Source organism: Falco rusticolus, chromosome 1 (assembly GCF_015220075.1).
Source record: "Falco rusticolus isolate bFalRus1 chromosome 1, bFalRus1.pri, whole genome shotgun sequence".
Lineage (NCBI taxonomy): Eukaryota > Metazoa > Chordata > Aves > Falconiformes > Falconidae > Falco > Falco rusticolus.
Window position 1 is genome coordinate 92,390,217 of NC_051187.1, and position 21,740 is coordinate 92,411,956.

General features: G+C 36.4%; 1 protein-coding gene across 1 annotated transcript in view; it reads left to right on the top strand.

The window, feature by feature from the left end:
* Positions 1 to 1,959: 1,959 nt before the first annotated feature.
* The window catches only part of NCAPG (non-SMC condensin I complex subunit G), a 29,424-nt gene continuing 9,643 nt past the window's right edge, over positions 1,960 to 21,740 (top strand). The window contains exons 1-14 of the mRNA XM_037390068.1: positions 1,960 to 2,059; positions 2,246 to 2,360; positions 2,989 to 3,198; positions 4,050 to 4,278; positions 5,605 to 5,750; positions 6,682 to 6,766; positions 9,716 to 9,908; positions 12,184 to 12,333; positions 14,644 to 14,784; positions 15,727 to 15,850; positions 17,122 to 17,211; positions 17,373 to 17,552; positions 17,998 to 18,108; positions 20,212 to 20,331. Coding sequence (XP_037245965.1) covers positions 2,250 to 2,360; positions 2,989 to 3,198; positions 4,050 to 4,278; positions 5,605 to 5,750; positions 6,682 to 6,766; positions 9,716 to 9,908; positions 12,184 to 12,333; positions 14,644 to 14,784; positions 15,727 to 15,850; positions 17,122 to 17,211; positions 17,373 to 17,552; positions 17,998 to 18,108; positions 20,212 to 20,331 — 1,890 coding nt within the window. The 5' untranslated portion in view covers positions 1,960 to 2,059; positions 2,246 to 2,249. The remainder of the gene's footprint in view (positions 2,060 to 2,245; positions 2,361 to 2,988; positions 3,199 to 4,049; positions 4,279 to 5,604; positions 5,751 to 6,681; positions 6,767 to 9,715; positions 9,909 to 12,183; positions 12,334 to 14,643; positions 14,785 to 15,726; positions 15,851 to 17,121; positions 17,212 to 17,372; positions 17,553 to 17,997; positions 18,109 to 20,211; positions 20,332 to 21,740) is intronic.

The following is a 21,740-nucleotide window of genomic DNA, read 5'->3' on the forward strand; positions in this document are numbered from 1 at the left end:
GAAAAAAACTACATGAAGCTAATTGTACAATAAAAGTATCTTAAACATAAAGATGGTTACACATTATATTCCCCTAGAAAGCATAACCTTACAAAAAACTCATTGAGGATTTGCTGTTGATTATAGGTTTTTGTAGAGTGACTATTTCTCCAACATAAAATAAAAACTTTCAGAAATAAAGTTTACATATAAGATTCTTTGTTACTATTGTGCATATAGAATCTCTTTCCTGCTTTCTAGAAGCATAGACCAGATCTGTATGTTTTAAACGTTAATACAAAATACAAACGACTCACCTTTAGAAAAAGCAGGTATCCATTTTAAACACACACAAATGTATAGTACTACAATATGTCAGGGAAAAAACTGCTATGTGTATAAATGATTTTTAAATTTATTTTTATCTATAGAACACTTTTTCTCTTGCTGTTTCTGTTCATTATTCACATACAGCCTTGTTCCATAATCCTTGGCACTACTGTAAAGCGAAAATAATTGCATTACTTCGTTGATAAAATCTGCTTCTTAAAGAAAACACTGGGAGAACTCAGATCTGGAACAAGACTGACCCCTAGTGCTTATTTTTTTTATTTGTTAGGTGGGTTTTTTTCTTGGCCAAAAATTACCCTTCTTCAGGACAGGTTCTGCATACTGGACCAACTGTCATTTGTTGGTATGTCACCTGTCCTTACTGAGTAACTCATCATTCGAGGTAATCAGACATTTTTTTTTAAGCTTATATATACCTTAACTCCCGAGAGTCTACAATCAACTACTTCTGTTCGCATTTTTAATGCCTTCTGTAGCTCTGTAATTAATACATGCTCAGATTTTTTCCCCTCAGCTACTCATTCCCTGCCCCTGCCTTCCTTCTCATTAGTATCAGTCCCTGTCTTAACAGTATGTTCTGTAACCTGTAACATGTCTCTGGAGTTTGAGCTTAATTATCTTTCCTGTTTTTAATGAGATACAGAATTTACTACTATTCTCAAGTTAAACGATTTCTGGGAAAACATCAGCTTCACAACAAACACTTGAAATGCTTGATTTTGGGAAAATTTCCACTAGTAAAATATTCCATCCAAAAGGAATGCAAATATGTGTTCCAACAAGTCAGTTATCCATGCTATCTATCTTGGCAATCCTCCTTACAGCTGATATAAGAGAGAAGTATGTTTCAATAAGAAACACACGTCTGCAAGTTGGATTCAGCTTAGGTAGTCCACCGAGAGAACCAAGTAATAGCTACTTAACTGGTTACCTACTGAACTTAATCCCCGTTGTCACCTAAATATTTATAATAGGCAAAACCGATCGTTACAATAGGCAAACATATCTTGCTTCAGCTACAGTAGCTGAGCAATTTTTGTCTCATTGGATGGCCGTTCGCTAAAGGGCTTTCATTACTTTTCGACGCAGGCCGAGCTTTCTGCATTTGGTACCCCAAGTGCTTCCGGTGTAAGGCTCCCATTACAAAACGCAACTATACACATTTTTCCAGATGATCACGTCCAGAGGGGCCTTTGGGAGAGTGGCTGAGGGCTGCACCAGTTTGTCAGGTTTATTCAACTATTCTGCACCAACATACGTACTGGAAATCCTCTTACCCGACGCTTCTCCTCAGCCGCTGCACAGCTGCTACCCAGCCTGCTTTGAAACAGCCGCTCCCACCGTCAGCGCCCGCCAGGAAGGCGCAGCCGAAGGCGGCCGCAGCGCCGCACCGCCCCAGCCGCTCCCCTCTCCCTCCCAGCCCGCCCCAGAAGATGGCGGCGCGAGCGCGCGCTCCCCGACCAACGGCCGCTCCGCTAGGCCGCCCGCCGTTGCCCGCCCCCTCGGCGACACGGCGCGGCGCTGCGCGGCACAGCCCCGCCCCGGCCAGGCCCCGCCCTGCCTCCGGCGCGCGCAGACGAGCACGCGCCTCCCCGGCCGCCCACTGAGCTTCTCGCGAGATTAGGAGCGGTACTCGCGCCGAGTTTGAAGCTGGGGGCGCGGGCGCCGCTACCGTTGCTGGTGCGCGCGCGGCGCCGGTCTCCGGTGGCGGCCTAGCGGCTGGGCCGGGCCGTTGGTCGGGACCCTCGGTCCGCAGCCTCGGTCCGCTTGCGGTGGGCGCTCCTTGCGCCGTTAGGAGCGGCCTTGCCGTTGCGGGGCCTGCGCGGGTAGACCAGCTCTCTGCCTTCCTGGAGCCGCGCTGCGCTAAGGGAGCCCGGGGCAAGGGAGTCGCTCCGTGACCGTCTCCTTTCTCTGCAGCCATGGGCGCGGAAAAGAAGCTTCTGCAAATCAACGAAGCGTTTCAGCTGGCCCAGAAGCCGTATCAGAACCGTGAGAAACTTGTTGTGGCATTGAAGAGCACCTACGATCAGGTATGCCTGCCCTCGGGCGTGCCGGCGGCTGGGCGGAGCGGTGACCTGTTAGGCTGAAGGAAAAAGCTGCTTTGCTTCTCCGTCAGGGGGCAGGGACCCTTGTCGGCCGCCTTTCCCCTAAAACAAGCATTGCGGCCAGTATGCCTAAGAAGAGCCCTAAGAATTAAAAAAAACCCAAATAACGCAAAACAAGCCACATACTAAACTGTTGTACACAGTTGTCTCCTGCGAACATGGCTGTGAGAGCCGCCCGCGGCAGGTATTGTTATTTATTAATGATGTTGCTGAGAGGTATTTGGATACCCGAGTAGTAGGTGTGACTGTGTAATAATGGACTGGGGTGTCGTTGAATGAGTATTGCCGTTCTGAAACCTGTTAGCAGGTAAACCTCAACTCCAGAATGGAGCTCGGGGTCCAGACATATGCCTGCTGTGGAGTTAAAGCAAAATAGCCAAGAGGGCACGTAAGCGGGTGTGCCCCAACTGCTGGCTTTGGCGCTTAAAAAATTTAAATGGAAGCTGTCAATTATAAACCCGTTTATTTTATTTTTCTCTGATACTGCTTTTGAAAGATGAACTGGGTAGTTACCTTCTGTTGTGGTTTCATATTTTTTTTTGCTTTTTTTCAGTCGAAAGACAAGGAAGATTTTAATGAAAAATTCATTCATTTCCTTAAGTATGCTATGATAATCTACAGACGGGAACCAGCAGTGGAACAAGTGATCGATTTTGTGGCTAAATTTGTTACTTCATTTTATCAAATGGAGGAAGGGGACGGTAGTGAGGAGGCAGAAGAAGATAATTTACTTATGAATTATGTGTTTGACTTTCTGCTTGAGGTATAGTAACGCTTATTATTAAATCTTTAACATAACAAATGGAAACTTAATGCAGTGGGGGAAAAAAACTTGCTGGCACTTGAGATGTCACCTACAAACTAGAACTAAAAAACTGAAAGCAAGGCAAAGCTAGTGCTTTTGAGTAACCTCTCCTCCCTGGATAACCCAAAAACTGGATTTCAAACGTTAGGGCCATGAGAAAATAAGAACTGTTTTCTTAATTTGTTGTTAGATGTGTCATGATAGGCCTTATTATAGGTGCATCATTAAGTGTGAAATTGTGTATGTGTTATGGAAACGAAATTATACTGTTGCTTTGGTAAGTATAAGTAAAAATATTGAAATATCTTTCATACAAGTATGGTTGGAATACGTATTATTCCTTTCTGCTTATTGCAAGTTTTTATGTAGAGAGATCAACAGTTCCAACTGCATGCAAACACAAATACTGTCATATTTTCTTAAACTAGTGTTTTGACATGGAAAAACTATTGATCAGACCAAGATCGCTAGTCATCATTGCTAATATTTTTTTTCCTAATAATGTTTTATGGAGACAGAGCAGTATATTAGCTCATGTACTGTAGTCTGTATTGAGTGGTATGCATGTTTCTTCCTTTGTGAATTGCTAATTATGTAAAGTGCCACTGATACAGGTGATGGATCATAATTGTTTTCTAGTTCTGTGACTTTTTAATCTTATTAAAAATAAATAGGAAAAGCTTTTGGAATACAGAAGTGCATCTTTCATGTGCTGTATAGAATATTAACTACTTGCATGTGCATATTGTTGGAAATAAGAAATGTGTGATTATGAGTACTACTTTTTTTTTTTTTTTTTCTTCCCTAAGTCTCACAGTGCAAACAGCCATGCGGTTAGGTTTCGAACGTGTCAACTTGTTAATAAGATTTTGGGCACTATGCCAGAAAATGCCCAGATTGATGATGACTTATTTGATAAAATTAACAAAGCTATGCTGATTAGACTTAAAGATAAATTTTCAAGTGTTAGAATTCAAGCTGCCTTGGCCCTGTCGAGACTTCAAGATCCTAAGGATGAAAACTGCCCTGTTGTTAATAGTAAGTACTACTGGGATTTTTCCTTTGTTTAAGAACACTTGTTGATTGACATTACTTTGAAACATTTTAAAGCATTTTTTTAAGTAAACAAATCTTAGAGGGTATTCTTGTAATAATTTGTAAAATGCGCAGCTCTCTGCTGGAGGAGGTTGTAGATGGGAGAGTTGTGTGTGTTCGAGGGGAAAAGACAGAGCAGCTTGAAGGAGAGATCCACTGTGGATTAGATGACAGACAAACCATATTGGGCTCAGGGTCTTCTGTGAACTGAATGTAGCTGTAGAGATAATTGAAAAACTTAATTTTGTCTGAAGTTGTGGCTGTTTGCCCCATGAGAGGCTAACTGGTAACTGACATTGCTTACCTATGCTTTTTTTAGTTGCTTTTTTTTTGTCTCTGTGTGTGTGTGAATCTGGTCTCATGTATGGATCGCTTCCTTTAAGAGATCACCACCCCTGGAACCCAGGTTTCTTAATGCTGTTTTTGTGTGTCTGTGTGTTTCTTTTTCTTCACTTAAGCCTCTGCTTCCATTGCCTTAAGGTAGAGGGACTGTAGGTTTGTACCAGCACAGTTGTTATGTAAATCGTGCCCTGATTAAACTTGGCTATTGTTTTTTGTGAAGAGTAAGTTTGTTAGTTGGGGTTTGTTTGTTATTAAGGTATCTTTTCTGAAGTGGTATTTTCTAAGTGTTTGTTTACAAGTTGCTTATTTAGGAGCTCACAAATTTCATAGTCAATCATCTCACAGAGCAAGATTAATTTCAGTGTTCTCTGAGTAAATTACTTTTGTCATTGCTTTCAATGTTAAAGAATGGTCAAGAATATAACAAAAAGCATTATGTGAGAGTTATACTGTTAGAGTTTATTAGACTTAATGGATATTGAAGTTTTCCACTCACAGGAAAATTTGAGGATCCACCTCAAAGGTAAATGAGGATGTATAGCTAGTGACTAGAGGTCATAAGTAGCCAACATTTGGAAGCATGGTGGGATTTTTTTTTTGTTGTCCCGTAAATTAAAAAGTGGGGTTTTTTTGTAGGTGGGATCTAGAATAGCAATTTTCAGAGTTAGTAACTGGAGATCCTACTTATGACTGCAAATATTATTTTCATAGATTAATTCCTTTTGAGGTCATAGTTCAGCATGTGAATGCATAAAATCTTAGGGCTGGGACTGTAAACTATTCCCTAAATTTGTGTGAGCTGGGCAGGGGTGATGGAGGTGTTTTAATAACAGCTGCTGATTTTTTAAATTTATTTTTGGTATTCTCTGTTTTCCTGTGACGTTTCAAATTCTTCTGAAAAGCTTATTATGACTGTTTCACTTCCAGTCTACAACACATTGCTTGAAAATGATTCAAATTCAGAAGTGAGGCGTGCAGTGCTGTCATGTATTGCTCCATCAGCAAGGACTTTGCCAAAAATTGTAGGCCGCACTATGGATGTAAAGGAATCTGTCAGGAAGCTGGCATACGAGGTGAATTAGATCGCTTTAATTTCAAAGACTGACTTCAGAGAAAAGCTTTAAATTGTTTATTATATTTGACTGGTTAAACACTCAGAACAGTTAAATAATTTATTTTCCTTTACCCAGATTATGAGGAGGAGTGATTTAATGTGAGTTTTCAAGTTAAAACCCATAAAACCCGTGAACTTGATTGCAGAACTTGCTTGATAGAACTCGGCTTTTGAGGATCAGACAGTAAAAGTAGAAAACAACAGATTGTATTCTTACTTTGTATGTATGCATTTTGTGATGTTTGTGAAGCAATTTTTCTTTTCTGTTATTACATAATAGATAATTAATTAAAGTTGGGTTCACAGCAATACTAGTGTAAAAAAATTACATATTTTGATATTACACTTGAGAACTATCAACCATTATTTAGGTTTACATGTGGAGGTAAGGGCGGGAAGGTATGCTACCATGTGTGTTTCTTATGTAGGCACCTTATGCAAGAGCTTCAAGTAAAATGTTCAATTTTTTCATACAGAACCATTTTCTGCTCTTTCTCAATCAGATTAAATTCTGTTTTTTAGCTGAATCCCTATGTTAGTAGGCCTTCAGAAAAGTACATGCTTCAGTTATTCCATTGCAGATATTCATTGCTCTTAGAGCTTTAAGGAGAGAGAGTAGTTTTTGTGTCCTGGTGTTGTATTTAAGTGGAGCTGCCAAGCTTCAAAGCCATTTGTTAACCTATTTCTTAACTTATTTTATTTTACATTTTCTTCCATGCACAAGAATCTGCTTGTTAATGCACTGGTACGATGCTGATGGCATAGGTATTACAGGCTTTTATTGACTTATGATTTCTGTGAATGGATAAGACAGAGTTGAAACCCACAGGTAGTTAATGAATTCAGTTTTTATTTGTAGAAATACATTTTAATGTCTTAATTTTTTTAAGGTTTTGGCAGAAAAAGTTCACATGAGAGCTCTGTCAATAGCACAGAGAGTAAAATTGTTGCAACAAGGACTTAATGACAGATCTGGTAAGAGATTATCTTTTTCAACATCTTAATACATGTTTAAGAAAGAATACTTTCTAATCTTTTATGAATGATTCATGTGGAAGCTGTGATATCAATAATAATGAGTGCAAAGGGAGTCATGAGGTACCAGGAAATGTTTAAGCACAAGAAATTCTGATTGCTGCTTTGGTTTTCCAGTCCCTTTATAGTGGACAAAGCAGAAAAGGACTGTACTTTCAAAAGAACTTGAAAGCCACTGGGCTCTAAAATAGGACCAAATGCTATTAAAATGAAAAAACAAGTGTGATTAAGCACAGAAGTAGAAAAATGTAATTATTTAATTCAGTGTATTTTGAAATATGTTTCGTTACAGATATTTTTGTAACAAATACATTAAAGAATTGAAATGTAAACATTAATATCAGATTGATAATTGTTGGAAATATTTCCTATGTGCTTTTGGAGAGAAATCTTCTCAACTGGTTATTTTCTATTTAACTAGCTTTAATATTTTTTAATGAACTTTTGATTGACCCTCATTCATTTCATCATGAAGCAGCTTTATTCTTTTTGATGTCTTCTGTATTGTATTATTTTTATATAAAGAGCCATTCAGAACGTACCTATAATTGTGTGTGGTGGTGTTGCAAAAGATCAAAAGGTAACATGCATCAGAGCGTGACAATTTTGGCCAGCCTATGTAGAACACAGGGGTTTTTGCCTTTTTTTTTTTTTTTTTTTTCTTTGCAACAATGGCAATTACATACATGACTTTGAGGATAAAAGCTGCTAGTTTTAGTAAGTGCTACTGTGTTATCAGTGTACTTTGTTTGGAAAGTCTGTACTAAACCCTGTTGAATTTTACTCTGAGAAATTTCCTTTATTAGTGTTGCTTGTGAATGGTGAGAAATGACCTATATAGATATTAACTTAAAGAACAAAAGTACTGTGTCCCTTGGTAACTGGAGCTCTTAAAGGTGTGTTATGAATGCATGTTTTTATTGGTTTACCTTTTTCCTTGGCTAGTTGGGGACCATGTTATTATGTTCTTGACAGCAAAGGAAGAGAGGATCAGCTGACTGCTTTGTTATGCTGTATAGAACTACACTTAAAAAGAAGTCCTCCTCCTGTATAATAAGCTTTAATAAGCATTTTTTCCCCACCTACCCTGAATTGTTCTATAGTAGCATAATGAAGTTTGTCAGGTTTTGGTTTTGAAGTCCAGCACTGAAAAATCCATGTTGTGAATTACTGTTTATCAGGATACTAGTTTGATGTTTGACCTAACTAGCTGCTTCTTGTCTGCTGGCTGTCCTCCCCCTTCCCTCCCAGTAATGCTTTCTTTTGACTCAGGGTAAATGAGTTTTTGATGTAGTAATTTCTCAAAACTGGGAGGGAAACTACCTTCGCTATTTTTTCCTGTGATCCTTCATTTGTCAGGAACAAGGATTTGTTACATTCCCTCACTGGGAAGGTACAGTGTTTCTACACAGCCTATATTTCAGTGACATTGAGATGTTCAACATAAAGAACTGCTATCTTTTATGATCTAGAGCAGATACTTTCTCTGTTGGTGTCTGTATCTTCCTTAGGATGATTCTTCATCCCAGCTATTGAGGACTTGCTCTTTTTCTTGATATCTAGAATCACAAGGGAAAGTATCTGCTAGGCTATGTAGTGTGACTGATACCATTACCGTCAAATGCTTTTTGCTGGGCAGAAGAAGTTTATGTTCCAAACTGGCTGCATTTGTATATACGTCCACTAGTATTCCCTCATTTTGATCTGTTTTGTAAATTCTATTATCTCAAATATATATAGCTTTATCAAATTTGCTTATTTGAGTAACTTCTAAGCTAACAGGAGAGGAACTTGCTTGCTCAAGATTGCTGGGTTGAAATTTTGGATGTTTTCCTGTATTTGCTTCAGAGCAAGGGTTTATAATTAAACAAGACCTAGAAAACAATCTAGATTCTGCTTTGTTCTGTTTTTCAGGGTGCATTCAGCTGTCAATTCTCCACTCTCATTTTCTTTCATTCTGCCACGTTCTACTAGTTTATGCTTTTCACCTTCTTGGAGAGATTTCTCTTTCTTAGAACATTAATTTAGCTCTTTCAAGGCCTTTTTACAGCTCTTTTTGAAATCTTAACTATATTTAAGTGCTGTCTTCTGTTATCGTAAAGGTACGTTTAAGAGGAAAAATGAGTATTGTCAGTGTGTGTGGACTTAATTTCCCTTACATTAGATACTGTTTTCTAAAAGGTCCTAAGAGCATACTTGTATTGATCCCTAGTTATTATGTTTTTACTTCCATCAGACTATTAGCCTTTCTACTTCCCTGCTTAAATCTGTGTGTACATATTAATGATTTATGCATTCTAGATGTTCCCACAAATACTTTTTTCCTTGATTAAATAGGACTCTGCTGATCCAGAAACTCTGTTCACTGTGGCAATGGGAAGGAGGGACTTAAAGTATCTTTATGTAAATGTCATAATCCAATTCGTTCAATTATTCAACACAAGAATTCTGTGTGGCAGTTCAGACCTAAATGTCTGTACAGTAGTATCCTGCTTCCAAAAGTGGCCCATTCTGAAATGCATGAAACAGGGCAAGTGTATAACATTGGTTCACCAGAATATTTCCTTGCTCTACAGGAGTTTGTGGTTTGTAGATTTTCTGGGTTGAGGTGCTGTCTTTAGATGTAACAGTTTTTGGATAGAGGTGGGTTTTTTTTATTCCCTGTGGGGGGAGAAAATGTGTTGCGTCAAAGGTGTAGTAGTGCTTCATAAGTAGTTCTTGCTTAACTGTTAGGCTTTTTTCTTTTTTTTGAGGTAACACTAAGTTCAACTGTGTAACAACTTTTCTCCAGAAAGCCTTCTACAGAAAAAAGTTTTGTGAAAATATATGGAAAACTTGATATTTTTTGACCTTAAATGGTTTAAAACATTAAAATTCCTGTATTATTAGATGCTGTTAAGGAGGTAATGAAGAAGAAGCTGCTTCAAGCCTGGTTACGATTTACTGATGGGGATGTTTTAGAATTGCTTCATCGACTGGATGTGGAAAACTGCGCAGAAGTGGCCATCTCAGCACTAAAGGCTATTTTTTCATTATCTCCACTTCATGACTTTGTTCAGAACTTTAAAAACCTTGACAGCAGGTATGCAATTTTCATTCCCAAACTATTTTGTATAAGAATATTAAATTACAGGTGTTAACTAAATGAGGAGCAGACTATTACCTGTGATAAAAGACTGATATTCTGGTTGTAAGCCATGATGTCTCTCCAGTGTTTGTGTACTGAAGTCTTTTGGGTACGTACGCTTTTTTCTTTTTTAAAATATCCCTGTTCATCAGCTGAAAATGATTATGCCAGATAAGCAAGAGGAAAAGATGAAAAATGTCTTTTACTACTTGTTTTCTGAACACCCCAAAAATCACACTCTTAGAATTTAAGAGGAGGCAGCAAATTAATTAACTAAACATGTTTTTCTATGTATTCGTATTTCTTAGTCTAATTTATGGTAAGCTGTACAAACCAGTACAGGAAATAAAACAAAGGCGATGCTCCAATTTACCTCCACAACTGTAATTTCCTCTCGTCTTTTAACCTGTGGTACTTAAAAGCTCTTTTTCTGTTCCTACGCTCTCTGTCTTTCTCCTGGTCTTTCTCACAGATTTTTCTTGTCCTCTTTGGTTTCCCTTCATCCTTTCTGCTGAGCTAGAGGCAGCACAATTTGGGGCTGGTTCAGTTATCCATGAACTGTTTGGAGGATCAATCAGAATGGAATTATTTGGCTTGTATTTCAGTGTTCTTTTGGAGGTATTGATTTGTATTAGCAGAGCTTGACAGAAGTTGGTATCTTAGAGGCTTGTTTTCCTGTGTTAAAGTTTGGTAGCATTTGACTAAGCGAGTTCCTAAGCTATGAAGAGGGTGGCATGATGAATGTTAAGATCCATAAAGCAAAAATGAATGTGTGAAGAAAACAAGAAATAAGAAGTTGTAAGAAATTTCTAAGGGAGGCAAAAAGCGGTGAGAAGAAAGGCTTGAGTTGAGGCAACCAGAGTGGAATGATTATTAACAGTGATAGGAATCTAATCTCGTATGATCAAATGGCAAATTGTCACTGATTAAAAAGTGGTAACAAAAATTGTACTCCATCTTTTCGGGGGAAAATGTGTAAAGTCATCATATGAAGTGTCTTGCGTTATAGTAGTAGCTTATGACGGATGCTTTGAAATCAGCTGAAGCTACATGCATTGCACTCCAAAGCAACAGAAGTGGGCCTATCTAGCTTTAAAAAGCATCAATAATGATGAGATAACTTTCTTACAGCCTCTGGAAACGTGCCAATGTCTTAAGAGGTTCAAAGGAAAAAATTATGTAGTTATGGACTTGTCAGTCTGACTTTGATCCTGTACAAAACAAGGCTTCCATTCTAAAAAACTGGGCTAACTGAGAATTTTTTTAAGTAGATCAGGTAGACTAATGACATTTTGGAAAGCGAGTGAAATTATTCAGCTTGTAATGAGATTATTTGACTTATGGAAAATATTAGGCTTTTTCTTGTATGATGTTTCTGAGTACCGCTTGATTGATGCAGTATCAATATGATAAAGGCTTAGATTTTTGAAGTCTGACTTTTTGTTGAATTTACTTTTAAATAAAGACACTTATCAGATTAAAGGGAAGCCATCAAATGGTCAGTTTTCATCAACATGTTGTTGGGTTTTTTTGGTGGATTTTTTTATTTGTATGTGTGGCCTAAAAGAACAACAAAGTTGTTATCCATAGTTTGCAGGCAAAATGAGATTCAAGGGAGTGAAAAATACCACTGACAGTGACACTGTCTTTTCTGTTTTGAGGTAGAATTGATGCACAACTTAATGTACTGCTTCTGAAAACAAAGATTATATGCCATGCTTAGTATAGAAAACACTATGCTTATAAAAAGGAGTGGGGGTCCTATGTCTAGTAAACAGGATGAGCTTTCAGAGATGCTGAGAGGCAATTCTATTACTTTTTGAATTTGACATACTATGATTGCTACTCAAATACTGTGAAGGTCTTCATGAACAGAAGCTGAAAAAATAATATAATTAATAGTTTAGTTTTGCAGATTTGTACAGTGATAACAACGTTTCATAGTACTTGGGTGGTTGCTCTAGTAGGACAGAAGGACTGAGCAGAATATTCCTGCAAACTGATATGAACAGCCTTGATTTAAAATACTGAGAAGGGCAGTGTAGCGAGAGGCTCGTGGAGATGGAGCTCTGTGTCCTCACCTAAGAAGTTATTTTTGTCAGTCTTAAAGTATTTCTGTGGCAAATACCTTTGACAGGATTTTATTTTCATTTTAGGAAGTAATTTTTTTCTGTTCATTTGTTGTCTTTGACCCTATTTTATTTATCCCTGTGTATTTATTTTTGTTTAGAAAACTGATTCCACTGGAAGACTTAACACCTGAGAATGTGTTATATTGGAGATGTCTTTGTGAATATCTAAAATCAAAAGGTGAAGAATGTGAAGATTTACTAGAACAGATGTTGCCAGAAACAGCTGTATATGCAGATTATTTATTAAGGTACATTGCATTTAAAAATTAATCTCTTACCACTAAAATATATGTATATATTTTTTAAAGTGGAGAATATTTCTTTTATTCAGCTATTCAGGTTTCCCTTAAAGCCAAAGTTGTGCTTGAACAGTGATTTTTAAAAGTTTTGGGGTTTTTTTTTTTTTTAGAAGACTTTGGAGAGGATTTACTTTTTTTACAAAACAAACTGTGAAAAGCAGATTTATAACTTGAAAACAATTTTTGGAATGTCCTTTCTTATGAATTATTGGCAAGATGGACTGCTAGATCAATAGCATAATTTAAATAATAATAGCATTTAAATAATAGAATAATTGTTCGGTAATACGTAGCTATCCTTTGTTCATCTGTTATGTAGGTGGCTGTGTTTGCAAAAAGCTTGTGGAAGGAGGTTTTTAGAGCTTGCAGAAACCAATACTTGTGAAAATAAAATACAGTTTGGCTGCTGTACTCAAGGGAAGGGTTTTTGAAGCTGAGCGTTCATTCCCTTTTTTCTTCCCCTACTCAAACTTATGTTTGAAGGCAGGGACAATGCTTCTAAGTGAGCCAATTACAGAATATTTAGTTAGGAGGGGAAAAATGAATGTTTTAGGGCCATCTTTTTACCAAAGTGAAGAAAGGTAAATTATTTTTTTGTCTTAGCATCTCTACTCTAGTCTTAACATAAAATTCGAATAGAATTTGTTTGTAGGCATGGAGAATGCTGAGAAATCTTAACTGAGGTATTGTACTTGCAAAATGTAGAGTGAAGCTTCCTGGAATGCTTATAAGTTGGATCTGCTGAAAAATGCATTGTTTTGATAGATGTTTCCAATTAAAAATATGCATATTCTTTTCTCACATCAGTGGGTGTAGTATACTAGTAGTACTTATAGAAGTTGCTACTTTTCAATGTGGAATGTGCTAACATATTTCATAAACATTTAATAAATGAAGTGTCTGTGCTTCCTTGATTTTGAAATGTGGATTGTTTGGTGAATGTAAATTTTTTTTTATTCATAATTAATTTAACAGCCCATAAATAATTTATTCTCCAGAAAAAGGTTTTCCCTTTTTTCCATCTAATTTTACTCAAAATGCCTTCAGTTATCTTCCCGTCCAGGAAGAGGCTGAGTAAGATTAACTAGACTAGTATTTGTCTGTAGTATCAACTGTTAAACTGTTCATTGGTGAGCTGTGTCACCAGTTGTTTCATGTAGATTTGCAATTGTACAATCCAAGTCTTTATTTGCACTGTGAAAGTATTAGTTAGGAGCAAGGAACTGCAAGTCATTAGTACTTAAGAAAAAGATGAAGGTTTCTATGCTTTGTTTAGATACTTCACTATTATGTGGTGCAGGTAATATTATTGTAACATGATCAGAAAGCTGCCTACATTGTTGTAATTTCAGATGTCCTTAAGTAGTGGCTACATGCAAAGTTTCTGTCCTAACTTTGAAGACATTTTTTAAATTTGCTAAATTTAATGAGCTGTTGCTGAAAAGTATCTGCAAAGCTGTAGTAAAAGTAAGCTTTTTCACAGCTCTTACCAGTATTTGAATTTTATGTATTACATTATATTCAGTATTGAATTTTGTACATTATATGTTTCACTCCAGATTTTCTGAACATGCATGCTCTAATTGATGGAAAAAACTTTGATAAAAGGACAATGACTCTAGAAAAATAAAGAAACAGAACAAACTGATTACACTTTCCATGCTATGTGGCTGAGTGTATCTGACAACATTGTTGTTCTTCCGTGATGGCATATTTGATCAGATAAAGAACTTAAAATTCACTCCACACTTTAGTGATTTTTTTCTTGTATTTTGTCTTGTAGGCAACATAAATATTTCTGAACATGTAGGAGAATAGACTACCTAAATATGCAGAAAAGTAATAGCTGTATACATGAAAAATGGTACACACATTTATTCCTAAGATGTTGTCTTTATGCAGGGGTACAGAACTGAAATCACATGTACAAATATAACTTGTCATTTTCTGTTTCTCACTATTTTGCATTCTCAACTGAGGGATTTTCTTAATGAAGTGCATTAATAGTTTCAGAAAGTTTATACCATATAATGTATTTTAAAATTAATCTGTGAAAAGGAGGACACAAATATGAATTTTTAAGGTTTGTAACTAAGGTAGCTGTTTGTTTATACAGGACAGGAAAGTGGTGGGGTTTTGTTTTTTCTGGAGGGGAGGTGGTTTGTGTTTGGGTTTTTGGGTTTGGTTTTTGTTGGGTTTTTTCTTAACTTTCCAACAGTGATTCTGAATGTAATTATGTCTGTTTCTATTTGGATTCAGTTACCTTCAAAATATGCCAGTTCTTAGTGAAGAACAAAGAGAAGACTTTACTTCTTTTGAAAACCTGATGACAAAAGAATTTATAGGCCAGCAACTGATTCTTATCATAGGCTGCATGGATATCATGGAGGAGGGAGGAAGGTAAGCTTAAATATAAAATCTGTCTTACTAAGCTTATGGTACTTACGCCTGTAGACAGGCATAGAGTCTGCTGTAATGCTAGCTGGAAAAAAGGCCCGGGCTCTAATGGAATTGTTTCCAAAAGTGTGCCAAATGCAGTCTGGTTACTCCTCTGTAAAAATGAGTTTTAATACAGATATAGCATTGTTTGGGGAGAGAAATTCAGTTGTTTTCATAACATATTCTTGAGATTCTGAAGTTACAAGAATGTTCATTTGGAACATAGTATAAAAAATTAAAGGAGACAAATGCATTGCTTCTCAGCAGATGACAGTAAGTAGCCTATGTGTTTCTTACGTTTTTAAGCCCAATCTACTAATGCCTAAAAGGTTACAGATGTTCTCAATGCCAAGCTGAATTGGAGTGTGTTAACTGAGTCATTCCTATAATTTGAACAGCCTTTTGATGTGAAGTAATAAGTGAATAAATTTGGAAGTTCATGCCATCACAGGCATTTTATGAAAAATTGCAGTTATGATAGTACAAACAGCAATAATTCCAAACTCTCTGTGTAATCTATTATACGTATGCCAGACTGGCAAAATAGTATAACTTGTAATTTATTATTTTTTTTCCCCCTAGTTTCCAGCCAGGTAATTTCTATGAAAACATTCTACAGTATTGATACTCTGACTATTTTCTGCTGGTATGACCTTTCATTGGACAGTAGTGATACCTGATTAAAAAATTTAGCGTTTTCTAATCGAGAGAAATTAGGCAAAATCAGGAAAAGACAAACATTGCTAAGTGAGAAAATATGTTCAGCAGTTAATATAGCTATAGAGAAATTTCTATTACGAAGTCTTCAACACACTAACTCAGAGTAGAATATTAACTCTTATGTCGTCCATTTTCTTGAATAAGCAAACAGATTGGTTTTGGTTTTTTTTCTCCTTGATGCAGAAATCATCTGTTGGCAACTTTACAAAAAATTCTCATTCTACCTGCAACTTCAACAGCTCTTATATCCCTGCTTGTGGAAAGGTTACTCATTATTGTTGAGGATGATGACAGAAGGATTCAAGTTGTAAGTAATTCTAAAGGCTCACTGTTTTCTAGGCTCTAACTTCCCTGTATATAAAATGGCCTTTATGAAGCATTGTTACAGAAATATCAGGAGTTAAAATATTTTTAATTTGGGAAAACACGTATGTTCTTCCCCCACTTTTTTCTTTGCGTGGTTGTATTTAGTGGTTGTCCAAAGATCTTTATCTTTAAAAGATTTGACTGGTGTTGTAAATGTAATCCTTAAATTAGGATTTGACAGCCTGTTTCAGAATCCTTTATCATATTAGATCCAAACAGTTTTAAGTAAAACATTCAAAGTGAGGATTCAAATTTCTCTTCCCTCCTTCTAGCTGGGATGAGTACTAAAAAAAGTTGTATTTTATATGCCAAAGTCTTTATATATAGCATAATTATTTTAAATTGACTCCTAAAAAATAGATTCTTGGTTTTGCTCAAATATTTCAAATGAACCCTGGATTTACCTCAATCCAGTGGGTAAAGCTAGGATATGGTTTGTTACACAATTGCAATGGAAGAACTATGGTAATCGTAACACTGTAGTGCAGCAGTAATAGTAAGTGGGTGCATTTCTGTTATTTTAGTGAAATACACTGATTCAGTACATCCTGTTGATTTTGGTACAGCTTGAGAGGAAGTTAAACTGAGGTCATCTGATACAAGATAAATCAAATTAAGACTGTCCCATCTCATTCAGTCTTAAGTTTTTCCTCATGCTTCATTTCAGTTTTTAAGATAATAGGTCTGACTTTAAAGGAAATGCCTAACGAACTGAAAAACTCTTAGCCTAGTTCTGCTTCTAGTTCTATGGATGTATTTGGCTTGAAATTAAATTGCTTACGTGGCTTCTTATACTACATATGGTGGTTTATAGATCTTTAAATGAGTGTTCTTAGTTGTATTTTGCTTGAAGTAGTAACAGATGAAAAACCTTACTCTCGTTACCACTAATTCTTTTTAAAGCATGTGTTCAGATGTGGAGGAGATGGTGCCTGTTAACTGTTGGCATAGAAACTGCTTAACTTATTCATGCATATACAGTCTTCTGCTTTCTTGCTTGCCTAGGTAAATGGTAGGAAACAGTAGACTTTCATGCTTAGACTGTTGTCAAAATGAGGATTTATTTGCAGTGAATTCGCTGTTAAGGGGAACTACGCAGCTGTTCAATACTTTTTCAGAAGGATGGCTATTTTAAATTTGGAAAAGTTATATGCTTAGTGTCTGACATTTGAGCTAAAATTAATGGCATTAATGTACTGTTTGTAACAATAGATCGCAGAAATAGTATCAGAAGTTCATGAACCAATTATTACAGTCAGCCAGCCTGTTGATGCTGCTGAAATAAGAAAGCGGGAGCTTAAGGTAAGCAAGACTGTAGTTAAATGAGCTTGAAATATTTTTCTTGTTATCTATTAAGAGTTTTATATAGTAGTGTGTTATTGGCTCATGTCAGTAGTGTATTGTTGGCTAATACCACAAAGGTGATAGTATTACATTAATTTTCTTTTTATTTTGTATTTCAGTTGGCTGAAGTAAAAGTGAAACTTTTTGAAGCAAAAGCAGCTTTGGAAGAATGCATTAGTCTGCAAGATTTTAATAGAGCATCAGTATTAAAAGAGAAAATAACTGAGTTGGAACACATTAAAAATGATCTGATAAAAGAAGCAGATCAACCTGAAATTAAAGAAATGCATGTGAAGAAGGTCTCTTCCTTTCCCGTATTCCCAAGTGCTGTTTATGTTTTGATGTTTATACATAGCTTTAAAAGAAAGTGTAGTTTGGCCTTGTATCATGTAAATTTTTTAAATTGGAAAGGTACACTTAGGGTATTAGTATTCTCCTGCATGTGTAGAAGCTGATGATATGCTCTAGCAAACAAAGAAGTGCAGTTAAACTGCTCTTTTATCCTTGACTAATTAAAGAATTCTGAAAAAGGTCTAGTTTTCATTGCTTTTACTCTTAACTTACTGAAAACATGAACCTGAATCTCTTATCATTTATAGACAGATTTTGGTTAATATTCTTGCACAACAAACGTGGACAGGAAATACTTATTTGGGTAGGGAAAAATTGTTTAATGTCCCCATACTCCTTGTCACAGCCATCATTTGTATTAATGTTTTTTTCTTTTCCCTGATCCAATTGAAGAATGATCCTGAAACACTGTTGAAGTGTCTGATGATGTGTTATGAGCTTCTGAAGATCATGTCCCTTTCTAAAGGAATTGATCCAACCATTAATGAAATCATTGAATCTCTGGTATGTAGGATTAAATACTGTTTACGTTATAATAAAAATGGATGCATCATAGCTGGCCTTTACATGCTGGCAGGATGGTTTGTGATTATTTCACAATCACTTTGCTGTATCTGTCATGCTGTGTGTGGTGCTTCTGAGCTTTCCCAGAACCTAGTGTCTTGGAGGTGCAGTCCAGATAACACTGTTCTGAGCTCCTCTGCCAGGACTTGTTGTGGCAGAGTCATACTAAAATAAAACAGGAATACGCTAAATATTTGAGTAACATAACAGTGTTAGACAGTGCTGAGTTATACTGTGCCAAGTGTGGTACTTAAGCATCTGTTTACTACCCTTGCTGGTACTTTAATTACTTGGATTTTCTATCAGCCAAAGTTATGAGATCTCTAATAGAGAACTTTTAAGGCTGGTTGGTTTGTTTTGTTCCCTAGTCAGGAAAGACTTAAACTTGTGTAAAACTTTCTTTCATTCCTTCCATGTATAAGGAAAGATGTTTGGGGGGAATTTCCCCGCTCACCCCCCTCTGTTTTCTTAGTACCTTTTGAAGAGCAAAATATTTCTGTATTGAGAAATAAGGCAGTGGCATTACAGGCCTCTTATAGTCTACAAGATATACTTTCTAGTTTTCTTTGTGAAAGTATAGTTTTTAAGATTAACGTTTCTAGGAATCACAGACTTAACTGCTACTGAGTGTGCAAACAAAATGGAAAACCAGTAATAGGTCATTGTATGAGTGGTGCACCCGCATCTGAATACTCTGGGCAACTCTTAGCCCATCTGTCTAGAAGGTTTATATTTGAATTGGAAGTGGTCAAGAGAAGGGCAAGGAAAAGTATGGAGTCGCTTCTGTGTGAAGAATGACTAAATAAGTTACCTCTTTGAAACTTGGAAGGGAGGATTTAGCAGTAGTCTGAGAGAGGGTGGAAGTCGTAAGACATGAGTTGTAAGACACGTCGTGGAGAAAGTGAATAAGGGTTGGTTGACCGCCCCATAAAGCTGGCAACTAGCAAGCTCAAAACAAATGCAATGAGTTCATTCTTCACGTAACATGTAATCTGTGGAATTCATTGTTGCAGGATGTATGCATGGTGAACACTTGCATAAATTTCAAGGAAGACTGAGCAAGTTCAAGAAAAATATTAGGTAGATAGGAGCAGCCAGCCAGCTCTGGTGTCTCTCTGCTGCAAATTGTTGGGACCTTGACAAGAATTCTTGGAAGTATCTACTTAGTCTGTTCATGTAATACTTTATAGGAATTTGCTTTTCATCTTTTTTGAAAATGAGGCAATGGGCTAGATGACCTGACTCAGTATGGGCATTCTTAGAACTCAAACTACAAAGACAATTGCAAAAACAATTTAGATTAGCTTAAATGAGTGGAACCACATCTGATTTCTTTCAAATGTATAGAAGTATTCTTAGAAATCCTAGTTAGTGTTGATATGCCCCTCAGAAACCTTTTATTTTTCATTAGGTCTTTCTTTTATTTTCATATTTGTGTATTCCACTTTTCTTTCTTCAAGATCCTGCTTTTGTATTGTTCCTGCTAGATTTTCACATATTACATGATTTGGGATATCTTGTTGTTGTTGTTTAAACTTGAACTTTTTAGTAAATCCAAAAATGTGAAATGATGCCATTGTAGCGTTCACCCTGTATCTAGTCTGGGGGTTTTTTGTGTGGTTTTTTACCATTATAGTTTTAAACTATTGCAAGTATGTGTAAGTGGCATCTGTGTCTTGCAGCTTGGAAGTAGATATTGTTTCCCTGCAAGAATACTCATGTCTTTTATGAAGAAAGGTGTAGGTTTGTTGTTGTGTGTGGGTTTGTTTTTTTGGTTTTTGTTCACAATGAGTAGTCAAGTCAATTTTGTTTGAGAACAAATATTACTAAAAACAAACACAAAGCAAAACCCAAGTGATTTTTGCCATTATTTTATTGCTGATTTCAAACAGCATACTCGATCTGCTTCTGTTTGTTTATACCTAGATAAACAGGGTATACAGATGAATTATTTTTAGTTTCATAGTAAGCATGTTTTAGTAGTCAGGTTTTTTATCTTCAATTTAAGCATTTCAATGAAAAGTCTAATGTTATTGTTTCCAGATACTTCCTGGCATAACTAATGTCCATCCAGCTGTGAGAAATATGGCAGTTCTGTGTTTGGGTTGCTGTACCCTTCAGAACAAAGAATTTGCCCAACAACAGCTTGCATTGCTGTTACAGGTAAAATGGTGGGAAATGGAATGATGGGCTATGTGATTTAGTAAACAAATGTAGTATTCTAGCTATAACAAGCTGTTCTACATAATTACGTTACTTGAGAACCAGGAATTCCTGATTTCCTGAAGATTTGGAACTGGAGAGCATGGTTTCATGTAGATTTTTCTGACGTCTAGTAATATTCAAGCTTATGTTGTATCTTGGTAGTAGCATGCCGTTCCTTTGTAAGGGCATCTGTTGTCTTGAAATTTGTAGGGATTCTTCATCTAGAAGATCTCACTTTATTTTCTGAATCTGGATGAACTCTGTCATGTACTTATGTTATTACAATATAGAAAAGAGAAGCCGTAGGATTCTGTAAGCCTTCCTTCCTTGGGAAACCAAACTGAAAATGTGACTGTGTGTGTTTTTACATTTCTGTTACATACTTACCTGTGACCTTGGATATCTGATATAATTTCTGAATTATTAATTTTATATGGATTAAGGAAGAGTTGTTAGAAGATAAAGCAATAATCAAACCAACAAATGATAGCACGGTGAAACATCTATGGTTATGAAACTTGTTGGATGCCGTAATACCCAAATCTCCTTCCTTTGTGGTAAATGTTCTGATGCTGAGCTAATTTATATAACATGTGACACTACTGTTAACTTTTCAGACCCTGGCTTTGAGAAGTGTAGGTGGGCATAGCGCTTTATTAAGAGTGTGTTCATGTACACACTTAAGGCAGGCGTTGAGATGATATGCTCAGCTCAGACAAGATGATAGAGCTTCTGTCACCATAGTAAGAGAACTTTGGGTTCCTAAAAAGTTAGCATATATTATTTTTTTTAATCTGAGTATGTCTCATTTAAATCCTCCTTAAACAAATAAAATGATATTTAGTTGTTTTAGCAACTTAGACTTTAGATATAAATCATTAATTTCTGTAGGTACTAAAGCCCATATTCTTTGTGTAGGCTGCCATCAAAAGCAGGGTATTTGGCTAAACAGAGCTAGGATCTCTAGGCTAACCCATGATACATGGTTTTATCTGAATGTTAATTTGAACTATAGTACCTGGACTTTTATTACCATCTTGCTTCATGCTGTCCTTTTACATAGTGTTTATTTTAATTAAGCTGTTTTTTCTGTAGAACCTAACACTATGGAGCTACTATAGGCAAATAGACTGTCTGTTTGTCCAGTGCCTTTTTAAGAGTTGAACAGTAAAATTAAATCTCACACATGCATGCTCACTCAGTGAATGAAATTAAATTGATTTTATGTAATGGAAGTTGCATAGGTGACTTGATAATTTATTTCCCAGGTTGTGTTATAAATTCAGGTTTAAATTTGTATCACATGTTCCTAAAGCCTGAAATATGTCCCAAGTATTATAAAAAGTTTCCCAAAGTAAATAATCTTA